The 12,545-nt window shown below is 41.1% G+C and overlaps 1 protein-coding gene across 2 annotated transcripts in view; it reads right to left on the bottom strand.

Annotated features, from left to right (window-relative positions):
• The window catches only part of CCDC85A (coiled-coil domain containing 85A), a 333,147-nt gene extending 320,802 nt beyond the window's left edge, over positions 1-12,345 (bottom strand). Inside the window, exon 1 of one of the 2 annotated variants that reach the window (XR_008891555.1) lies at positions 11,209-12,345. Coding sequence is in view for 1 of the 2 variants with exons in the window: in XM_056567717.1 (XP_056423692.1) it covers positions 11,209-11,415 (207 nt within the window). In the remaining variant the exon portion in view is untranslated. The remainder of the gene's footprint in view (positions 1-11,208) is intronic. The other variant, XM_056567717.1, reaches the window with a different exon arrangement.
• Between the last annotated feature and the right edge of the window lie 200 nt (positions 12,346-12,545).

Consider the following 12,545-nt stretch of genomic DNA (forward strand, 5'->3'; position numbering starts at 1 on the left):
TGTGCAGTTTTCCCCCCAAATTTAAAATTTTTACAATGGGTAATGGGAGTAAATGCCCCCCAAAATTTGTAACCCCATCTCTTCTGAGTATGGAAATACCCCTAGTTAGGATGTAAAATGCTCTGTGGGCGAACTACAATGCTCAAAAGAGAAGGAGTCAGATTTGGCTTTTGGAAAGCAAATTTTGCTGAAATGGTTTTTGGGGGGCATGTCGCATTTAGGAAGCCCCTATGTGCCAGAACAGTAAAAAAAAAACACATGGTCTACTATTTTGGAAACTACACCCCTCAATGAACATAACAATGGGTATAGTGAGCCTTTACACCCCACAGGGGTTTGACGACTTTTTGTTAAAGTCAGATGTGTAAATGAAAAAAAAATGTTTTCACTGAAATGCTGTCTTTTCCCCAAATTTTGCATTTTTTACAAGGGGTAATAGGAGAAAATGTCCCCGATAATCCCATTTCCTCTGAGTATGGAAATACCCGATGTGTGGACGTCAAGTGCTCTGTTGGCGCACTACAATGCTCAGAAGAGAAGGAGCGCCATTGGGCTTTTGGAGACAGAATTTGTTTGAAATGGAAGTCAGGGGCCATGTGCATTTACAAAGCCCCCCTTGGTGCCAGAACAGTGAACCCCCCACATGTGACCCCATTTTGGAAACTACACCCCTCACAGAATTTAATAAGGGGTATAGTGAGCATTTACACCCCATTGGCGTTTGACAGACCTGTGGGACGTAAATGCTCACTGTACCCCTTATGACATTCCCTGAAGGGTGTAGTTTCCAAAAATGGGGTCACATGTGGGGGGGGGGTCCATTGTTCTGGCACTATGGGGGCTTTGTATACACACGTGGTCTTCAATTCCGGACAAATTTTCTCTCCAAAATCCCAATGGCGCACCTTCTCTTCTGAGCATTGTAGTGCACCCGCAGAGCACTTTACATCCACATATGGGCTACGTTCTTACTCAGAAGAAATGGGGTTACACATTTTGGGGGGCTTTTTTGCTATTTTCCCTTGTGAAAATGAAAAATTTTGGGTAACACCAGCATTTTAGTGAAAACATTTTTTTTTACCAAAATTTGTCAAACACCTGTGGGGTGTTAAGGTGCACTTTACCCCTTGTTACGTTTCGTGAAGGGTGTAGTTTCCAAAATGGGGTCACACGTGGGTATTTAATTTTTTGCGTTCATGTCAGAACCACTGTAAAATCAGCCACCCCTGTGCAAATAAACAATTTAGGCCTCAAATGTACATAGTGCGCTCTCCCTAATAAGCCTTGTTGTGTGCCCGCAGAGCTTTTTACGTCCACATATGGGGTATTTCAGTACTCAGGGAGAAATTGCGTCACAAATTTTGGGGGTCTTTTTTTCCTTTTACCTCTTGTGAAAAAAAAGTATGGGGCAACACCAGCATGTTAATGTAAAAAATTTTTTGTTTTACACAAACAGGCTGATGTAGACCCCAACTTTTCCTTTTTTGTAAGGGGTAAAAGGAGAAAAAGACCCCCAACATTTGTAGTGCAATTTCTCCCGAGTACGGAAATACCCCATATGTGGCCCTAAACTGTTTCCTTGAAATAAAACAGCGCTCCGAAGGGAGAGAGCGCCATGCGTATTTGAGGACTAAATTAGGAATTACATAGGGATGGACATAGGGGTATTCTACGCCAGTGATTCCCAAACAGGGTGCCTCCAGCTGTTTCTTAACTCCCAGCATGCCTGGACATTCAGTGGCTGTCCGGAAATGCTGGGAGTTGTTGTTTTGCAACAGCTGGAGGCTCTGTTTTGGAAACACTCACTTTATGTACCATAAAAACACTACACTACACCGACACGAAATAAAGGGTAAAACACTACATATACACCCATACCTTTTCATTTTTATTGGGGGGGGGGGGGGGGGGCGACAGTGTAAGAGGGTGTATATGTAGTGTTTTACCCTTTTTTTTGTGTCGGTGTAGTGTAGTGTAGTATTTTTATGGTACATAAAGTGAGTTTCCCGCTAGGAGTTTGCGCTGTGATGGAAAATTTGCCGCACCACAAACTTGAAGCAGGAAACTAACTGTAAACTCGCCAGTGTGAATGTACCCTGTACATTCATATGGGGAGGGGGCAAGCCTCCAGCTGTTGCAAAACTACAACTCCCAGCATGCACTGACAGACCGTGCATGCTGGGAGTTGTAGTTGTGCAACAGCTGGAGGCACACTGGTTGGAAAACCTTCAGTTAAAGGGGTATTCCAGGAAAAAACTTTTTTTTATATATCAACTGGTTCCAGAAAGTTAAACAGATTTGTAAATTACTTCTATTAAAAAATCTTAATCCTTTCAGTACTTATGAGCTTCTGAAGTTAAGGTTGTTCTTTTCTGTCTAAGTAATCTCTGATGACACGTGTCTCGGGAAACGCCCAGTTTAGAAGCAAATTCCCATAGCAAACCTCTTCTAAACTGGGCGGTTCCCGAGACACGTGTCATTAGAGATTACTTAGACAGAAAAGAACAACCTAAACTTCAGAAGCTCATAAGTACTGAAAGGATTAAGATTTTTTAATAGAAGTAATTTACAAATCTGTTTAACTTTCTGGAGCCGGTGGATATATAAAAAAAAGTTTTTTCCTGGATAACCCCTTTAAGTTCTGTTACCTAACTCAGTATTTTCCAGCCAGTGTGCCTCCAGCTGTTGCAAAACTACAACTCCCAGCATGTACTGATCTCTGAAGGGCATGCTGGGAAATGTAGTTATGTAACAGCTGGAGGTACGTAACTACAACTCCCAGCATGCCAAGACAGCATTTGCAAGATCTGAAGGGCCACAGTTTAGAGACTGCTGCACAGTGATCTCCAAACTGTGGCCCTCCAGATGTTGCAAAACTACAAATCCCAGCATGCCCAGACAGCAAAAAGCATTGTGCGAGGCAACTCATTGGCTTCCGTAGTCTGCATCAGAAAGCCAGCCGCACATCATTGCCGCCCACTGCCGCCTCCGTTAGTAAGTGACCTCCGGCGCCGGTCACCGACGGTTCCCCTGCTCTGTCAAGACAACAGTGAGTGGGCAGAACGGGGGGAACTGAACCTTAACCCCCCCGCCCTCGATCTGCTATTGGTTGGTCGCTTCTGACAAACCAATAGCAGGGATAGGAGGGGTGGCACCCCTGCCACCTAACTCCTATCCCTTCAGGGGACCCCCCTTATTTTCCGAGTCAATGAAGACCCGTATCACCGCAAATGGCTGATGTGAATTCACCAGGGTGATTTGCGGCGATCGCCGACGTGGCGTGGTCTTAGGACCCCCCTGGGCATTGGCAAGGGATGCCTGCTGAATGATTTCAGCAGGCATCCCGGTCCGGTCCCCGCCCAGTGCACGGCGGGGAAGGAAATTCCCACCGGCGTACAGGTACGCCCTTGGTCCTAAAGGCTGCAAATTGGTCTTCAGAATCCACCTTCAAGACCTTTTACTTTAGACCTGAACCTCATGTTTCCATGTCATTACTATAATTTCATTTCAAATATTTTATTGTTGTTTTTTAATCTAATTATATATATTTAGATGTATTGTATTGCATATCAGCTTTAAATTTGCATAATGGAAGTCTCCTGTCGTGCCATAAAATTAGAGATTTTCCGAGTCTAGATGATTGAAAATATAGATTTTATTAACGACAGGAGACGAACATTATCCCTCCCTATTAACCCAACCCTATACTACTCATATGTTTATTTTTTCCAGTTTGATGCTTCACCCCAGATGGTATTTCGTTTTGGAAGGTTTATTTCTGCTCATCTTCAAGGAACCGGAATTCTACTTCTGATTCTTTGTTGTCAACTACTTCTTCCATAAAGAAAAGACTATACTACTACTGTTTCCTTCAGACTATTCTAGTTATTTAGTTTATTATATGCTTTACTCTACGATATTTAGTTTATCTTCTTATTTTATAACTTTTAGTTACATGGTACTTTGTTACCTATTTTGTTATTGCTACGCTTTGCACCAAAGAAGAGGAAGTTCATTACCTGTATACACCTTATATCACCTGTGCTGGTTGCAGATTGGTTGTCAGTACATACCTATTTGCATATTACCTGTTTTTGTTTTAAAAAAAAGCTTTATTGTACTTTGTTGCTATGTTTTTTGCTGCTATGTTTTTGTAAAAAAGAAAAGCATATTCGTTAATAAAGCAAGTCGTTAATAAAATCTATATTTTCCATCATCTAGACTAGAAAAATCTCCAATTATTGTCTACAAATCACCAAAAAATGAACTACAAACATGAAGGAAACATCAGTTCTCTTAAAGGTTACCTGTCGCTTTGTCCTAGAGAAAAGTCAAAAGTTTTGATTGACCCGGGGTCTAAGTATTCAGACCCCAAATAATCACTAGAATGAGCAGGGAGGGAAGCGCATGCTGACCAAGACAATCCCATAGACCTATATTGTAAGTTTGTCCTACTTAGCTTGCTCTTCTCCAGGCCCATTCTAGCGGTTGGTCGGGGTCTAAACACTCAGACCCTAACCAAAAGTTTTGTCATGCCTCTACAACATGTCAAAAGTTGTAAATTTTAGTTTTTTTGTTTCTTTTAAGTGACATTGCCTATTTAAAGGTTCTATTTAGCTGCCTATTTATGACCCATGTGGGAAATAGGTAAAATGTTAAGGGGGGAAAAAAGCCTCTACTACAAATCATGGAAAAATGGATAAAGTCATACTCGTAGAACATATACTATGCATAAAGTAAGAGGGCAACATAGAAGTTATTGTATGTACTGTCTTACTTGGTCTCCACAGTGGCTAATGAACATTGCATCCCCCTGTGGTAGGTTTACTATTTTTTTCCTGGAGTTTTTTTTTTTTTTTTATAATGCCACTGCAGTTTTTAAGCCAAAGTCAGAAGTGGATTCAAAGGAATGAGAAGTAGAAACGAAGGACTTATACTTCTCCTTCCTAATGGATCCACTTCTGACTTTGACAGAAAAAAAACCACCAGAAATAACCTGTGTGGAAACCTAGCCTGTCTCTGTTTATGGTAGGAAGTGCCGCTGTGGAGCACATACTGCTGCGCTAACCCATTCATTGAAGTTATTGGTTGAGCAGAGGTTCAAACTGACGTTGTCCACTTATTTATAATCTGATCAATACTGCATTACAGATAGGTACAAGCACTCTCTTAGCACTGCCAAGGCTCTTTATACTTCCTCTGCTCTCAGCTTCTGCCGTTTCATCCTTCGGTTGTAGACATGAGTAATCGGAGACAGGTTGCTAGGGACACGTTTCCTGGCAAGCCTTAAAAAAGCCATTGCATCAAAGGGCAGGTCTAAATACCAGTTTCCATCTATTTGCTGATATTACAAGCAGGATGTAGGCAAGCCACAAGGATAATCGCAATCCCATAAAGCATTATCACTGGATGCATCCTGCTTATAATAGGATGATATCAATTAGGAATAATAAGGTTGATGAGGATTTAGCTTAAAAAAAAATATATAGGTCAAATCTGTAAAAACGAGAGAGATAAAATAATTTATATCAGGCCAGGGTATACACTAGTGCAGTGGTCTCCAAACTGTGGACCACCAGATGTTGCAAAACTACAACTCCCAGCATGCCCGGACAGCAATCTTTTTTCTTAATTTTTTTTTTATTATTATTATTTTTGTTTTCATTATCTTCTTTTTATTATAGAGAAATATGTGGTCTTATGTATTACTTACATGTGGGACTTATTAGTAAAGACTCTATTTGTTTCACCTATTATAATTTGCTTTATTCCCATGATTTGTTATCTCTGTAATTATCATTGCATTATCTGTGCAGACCAATAATTAGTTAATAATGTTTAAATGGGCACTGTTAGAATCAAAAACTTTTTATATGTTGTACATCTTAACAAAATATCTCTTATATACTTTAAAAAAAAAATGTTTTTCATTTTTATAGAATTAATGTCTTTAAAAAAAAAGACCACTAGGGGTCCCCATACAATCCAGAACATAATCGTGTCCGGCTGCACCATCATCTTTGTCATAGCTGAAGCATAAGCTAGGACAAAGACCACTAAGTAAGGGCAGGACTAGCACTTCTTTGTGCCCCTTTCTGTTCAGTTACAGAGCATCCTGCAGTGATTTGATGAGGAGACCCAGCACAGCACAGCAGGGCTGAGTGAGGGTGGACTCAGTGCTTGCCTCAGACACACCCCTTTTTGAGTAGTGAATGTCAGAATGAATGAGCAGCAGAACAGAGGGATTTGTGAGCTAAATACAGAAGCTAGACACGTAAAAAAGACATGTAAAGGATCTGCATGACTTAGTGAGTAACATATAGAAGCATTATTTTTTTCTGTGATATGACACTTACTGCAATATATTTCAGTAGATGGGACTTGATTTAGAAACACTGAGAAATATTTAAGCTACAGCTAACTACACTGCCCCAAAAAATAAAGGGAACACTAAGATAATAGATCTGAATGAATGACCTAATCGTATTAAATACTTTCGTCTTTAAATAGTTGAATGTGCTGGATATGGAGTCACACTCAAAATCCAAGTGGAAAACCACACTACAGGCTGATCCAACTTTGATGTAATGTCCTTAAAACAAGTCAAAATGAGGCTCAGTAATGTGTGTGGCCTCCATGTGCCCGTATGACCTCCCTACAATGCCTGGGCATGCTCCTGATGAGGTGGCGGATGTTCTCCTGAGGGATGTCCTCCCAGATCTGGACTAAAGCATCCGCCAACTCCTGGACATTTTGTCTGGTGTGTATTCCTTGTGCCGGCACTCAGCAGTATACAGCAGCAGTCACTCACATTTTAAGACCAAACCAGAAGCCATCCTTGACAACACCACCCACATGGAGTCTGTTTCTGACCGTTTGAGTGGATACATGCAGATTTTTGGCCTGCTGGAGGGCTCTGGCAGTGCTCCTCCTGTTCCTCCTTGCACAAAGGCGGAGATAGCGGTCCTGCTGCTGGGTTGTTGTCCTCCTACAGCCTCCTCCACATCTCCTGATGTACTGGCCTGTCTCCTGCTCTGGACACTATGCTGACAGACAAGGCAAACCTTCTTGCCACAGCTCGTATTGATGTGCCATCCTGGAGGAGCTGCACTACCTGAGCCACTTGTTGTAGACTTGTAGACTCCGTCTCATGCTACCACTAGAGTGAAAGTACTGCCAGCATTCAAAAGTGACCGAAACATCAGCCAGAAAGCATAGGAACTAAGAAGTGGTCTGTGTTCACCACCTGCAGAACCACTCCTTTATTGGGTGTCTTGCTAGTTGCCTATAATTTCCACCTGTTGTCTGTTCCATTTGCACAACAGCATGTAAAATTGATTGTCGATCAGTGTTGCTTCCTGAGTGGACAGTGTGATTTCACAGAAGTGTGATTAACTTGGAGTTACATTGTGTTGTTTAAGTGTGCCCTTTATTTTTTTTGAGCAGTGTATACATGACCTACACAGATAAGCCCCCCTTTGCCCTTATGTTTTAGAGCATTCAATACTGCAACCTCCTCCTTTAAAGGGGGAACTCTGTTACATACGTTTGGATCCCATATCCACAGGATAAGGGACAAGTGTCAGATTGCAGGGGTCAGACCACTGGGACCCTTTGAGATCTCCTGCCTGGCACCCCGGCTCTCCTCATACATGAAGCGTTGGCTGACATGCCCCCTCCATGTATCTCTATGGGAAAGCCATAGATACAGAGCTTGTATGTACCAGAGTTCCCTGTTTAATTACTGTAGGTACGTACAGGAGGTGCCACTCATTCTACCTGCTTGTCCAAGCCGATGACGTGTCCTGGAAGGTAACCTGCTTCTCGCCAGCTGTTCATAACCAGCAGAACATATTCAGAACATATTCAGAATGGTGAGAAATTCCCAAGTAACTGTAAATTGCTTTGTTGAAAATTATGATATTTTGTATATCCTGCCTTACCCATACCTTTAGTACTTCAAAATGGGTTAATGTGGTGCCTTTCCACTACCGAGTCAAAACCTACTTGGGATGCAATTGTCGTATAAATGCACATTATCCAATAAGTGAACTTGACTAAACATGAAATCCCAAATCTTTGTGCTAGCAATGAACCATGATCTCCAGAGTATTGTAAAATATATTAAATTTACCTCATACTTATACTTATCTGCTTGATTTCTGCTGTTCCCTCAGGAAGGCGTGGGCGGGAGATGATATCTTTGGACAGAGGAGCTCAAGCAACAACTCAAGACTTTATTTTCTGGTGGTTTGGGGTTTTTTTGTATTAAAAAAGGTGCAACCCTTCAATGGTTATACATTTGATTTAATTTAACTCTGTATATACTTTATTTTATCATTGATGTAGTTAATATTATGAATAATAATAATAATCATCATCATCATAATAATAGTGTATTGATGTTTTTATTATTATATTGGTTAAAAAAATGTTTTCATTGTTTTATAAATATAGACTGGAATCTTGAATGTCTTACAATGCATTTGTAAAGTCTTCAGACCCTTTAACTTTTTTCACATTTTGTTACGTTGTGGCATTGTGTTAAAATAAAAATACCTTCAGTGATTAAATTCAGTGGATTGGACATCATTTGGAAAGACACAGCCCTGTCTATATAAGGTCTAACTGCTGACAATGCATATCAGAGCAATAACGAAGCCATGAGCTGGAAGAAACGGCCTGTAGAGCTCAGAGACATTATTGTGTTGAGGTACAGTTCTCAAGAAGGGTAGAATTCTGCAGAATTGATGGTTCCCAAGAGCATAGTGGCCTCCATAAATCATAAATGGAAGAAGTTTAGAGAACTGGCCATCCCAAACTTAGTAATAAGAGGATAAGTGCCTTGGTAAGAGAGATGACAAAGAACCCAATGGTCATTTTTACTGAGCTCTTATAACAATGTGTGCAGATAGGAGAAACTTTCAGAAGATCAACCATTACTGCAGCCTCCGCTAATCTGGGGTTTAAAGTAGCGTTTCCTCAGTAAAAGACACATTAAAGCCACCTGAAGTTTTTAAAAAGCGCCTTAAAGGTCTCTCTGACTGTTAAAACCAAGATTGACCTTTTTGGCCTCTGTTCAAAGCTTCATGTCTGGATAAAATCAGGCACTGCTAATAATCTACCCAATACCATCTCGCAGTAAAGCATGGGGGTAGCATCATCATGCTGTGGTCCTATTTCTCTGTGGTTAGGACAGGGAAATTGTTAGGGTTGAGGGAAAGCTGAACGGCACAACGTACAGAGATATTCTTCATAAAAACCTGATCTAGAGTGCTCCGGACCTCAGACTAGGTTGAAGGTTCACCTTCCAACAAGACAATTACCCTAAGCACACAGCCAAGATAACACAGGGGTAGCTTAGGGACAACTCCGTGAATGTCCTTGAGTGGTCCAGCCCAAAATTCAACCCAAATTGGCATCTCTGGAGAGATCTGTATAGGTCGACACCGACTGTTCCCATCCAACCTTATAAAGTTTGATAGGATCTGCAGGGAAGAATGGCAGAAAATCCCCAAATCCATGTGTGTGAACCTTGTGGGGTCACCCTCAAGAAGACAGGAGACTGGAATCACTGCCAAAGGGGCTTCAACTAAGTCCTGAGTAAAGGGTCTGAATACTGCAATATTTTGCGTTTTCCTTTTCAATAAATTAGCAAAGATTTCTCACATTCTGTTCTCACTTTGTCATTGCGGGGTATAGAATGCAGAATGATGGAAGGGAAACTTGAATTTTCTTTTTAATTTTACAATGGTACAACAAAAACAAAAATGTAAAAAAATATATTAAAAAAGTGACTTTCCAAATGCATTGTACATAACAATTCAGTTAATAATATAACCGAAAGCTAAATTTGGCACATAATAAAATAATAACACAATCATCATGATTCCAATGATATCAATGGAAGTCGAATACAAAAAATAGTGCAGCTCACAATTACAATTAAACACTGGCCGAGGTGGAATGGGCGAAACCCCTATACCCAGGGTGTGATATATTGGGATCGAAATTGTAAAAGACAAACCCACACCTCAAGGACAGTGATAATAATAAAGATTCAATAATAAATATTGGCTGAGACCGTGCTTCCAGCACGGTCTCAGCCGATATTTATTATTGAATCTTTATTATTATCACTGTCCTTGAGGTGTGGGTTTGTCTTTTACAATTTTGATCAATGGAAGTCTGTCTGAGAGATAGGGGTGTGAGATGCTGGAGTGCACTGCAGCACTGAAATGGTTACACTGAGACTCATGACATCACCGCTATAGATGTTCGGAAGCTACTACTCAACCCCGGCTAATGTTACCATCATAATCTGATTGAACTAATATACACGGAATCCACATCAGAGGTTAGCAACGACAGCCTGGCACCTCCGGATATGGATTTATTTGATTATACCAAGCATGGAGGCTGAACATTGCACTTTGAAGGTTTTTTTTTTATATCGTCGTATGTGTTTTCTATCCTTCTCTCAGAATTCTCTGACACCACAAACACCTTCATCCCGGTAACTCTCATCTAATGCTTAGATTCAGCGGCTGCTGTCTTTAGATTTCAGCAGGGAGCCCCATACTGTACCAATGTGCTCTTCCTGACACATTACGTAATGATAAGACTGGGCTGCTAGGTGTGAGAGTCACCCAGATGCTGTATTTTTAGGCTGCAAGTAAATCCTCTTAACCGTTCGTGTACGGAATGAAATTGCTGGAGCTGCCAGAAATGTATCTCTAAGGCTGAGTTTCCACTTGGTTTTTTTTCTGGTGTTTTTTGGATATCTGCTGCTGCAGTTTTTGAGCCTAAGTCAGAAGTGGATCCATAAGGGAGGAGAAGTGTAAGTCCTTCCTTTATATGTCCTATTCCTTTTGAATACACTTCTGGCTTTGGCTCAAAAACTGCCAGAAAAAGTGGAAACTTAGCCTAAAACCAGATAACTGCAGCAGGAGGATATGAATTAATTCCCATAGATTGATAAAGACTAATGATAAAGGGATCTTCAGAAATTCCCTTCTCCACTGACTCTTAAAGCGGCAACGCTGTTTCTTCTCAGAGAACAAATGTACCATTTCTATACAGGTCGATACTCAGAGCAACAGTGCTTTCTTAGCTCCATGGCACCAACATGATCAGTGGCGGTGTACAATAAGAAGACGGTAGACACAGGGGTTATATACCAGGACATCACTGCTCTCCAGCCCTTACCTTAAGCCCTCTGATCTCCCCTAGATGCAGCTGCAGTCTCCTATTCACCTCCCGGATCAGATTGCTGTGATCCAGCATAGCACTCATCTTGTCAACCTCTGCCCTTCGGAGTCGGACAATCAGCTCCTCCTTAGTCCACTTCATTAGCTCCTCATCAGAAACCTTGGCAAGGTCTTCTACCAAACTTTCCCCAACAACCTTTGCCATTTTTGCTTTGGACTTTTTCTCCACTTTTTTAGGATAATCCCCTGCTGGGACTCACTGCTCAATCTCCCAACACTGTGTTTGCTAGAGGAAACCAAAAAAAAAAAAAAAAAGGTTCTCAACAGAGACAAGCAGATCCCTGGGTGACTTCTAAATTTTGCAAAAAATGAAGGAACCCCTTCAGAAAGTCCATTCTTTTCCAAGCCATTCTATTCATGGGGTGTTTGCTTGCCATCAATTCTTCTCTTGGGGAAAAAAATAAATCCATAAAACCGCAGATTAAAATCCTAGAATAAAATAACCATAGTGATCGGAAAAGCAGCTTTTAGGAATCAATTACTCTACTTTAAAGCATCTGCAGGCTCCTCTCATGTCCTCATGGCTAGAGCTTTACTGCAGTAGAATGAATGAGAGCATGCAGATGCTGCTGCCGGCATGCCTGTGTGGATCTTCTCTGCTGGGCTGCAGTGGCAATGTTCTTGACTTGGAAAAGAGTTCCATTGCCTGCAGCAGACACAAGACACTCTGGCTGCTGTTGCTGATGCTGATAATACAGCCCGACTGAGCTGACCCTTTCCTCTTCTTTGCTGACAAATTTGCAGGCTGGTCTCTAATGTAGGTTCACCTGCGCCATCTGGTGGCCACTTTGGTTAATCTCTCTGGAAATGCAATGAATTCAACTCAACAAGGGAGATTGTAATGAACTAAAGGACACTTATCCTCTGAAAATAATTAAAAAGTGTTTATGTCTATTAATGTTACATTATCGCTGCTTCCGGTTACATTGTTAACATTTATATCCAATGCAATGCATTGACCTTTTCCCATAAGGGTTTCCCTGAATTTGCCATCATAAATTTTCCAAGAATGTTTCTACCAGTTAATCTGTGAATGGCTGAGATGTTATAAAAGGAAAACAAAGTTACAAAGTTATATTGATTCTGAAACTTTGATTTACCAGATTGTGTCCTGTGTTAAAATCTCCATAGCGCAACTGCTGGTGGGGAAGGAGCATTGGAAAGGAGAAACATTGTTTCTCATATCTGAGATTGGGGTAGAGATTTCTCAGTATCAATGCAAAGATATGAGCTGGGACAGCAAAACACAAGAAAATAAAGCCAAATGACAGACCA

This window comes from Hyla sarda, chromosome 3, assembly GCF_029499605.1.
Source record: "Hyla sarda isolate aHylSar1 chromosome 3, aHylSar1.hap1, whole genome shotgun sequence".
Classification (NCBI taxonomy): Eukaryota; Metazoa; Chordata; class Amphibia; order Anura; family Hylidae; genus Hyla; species Hyla sarda.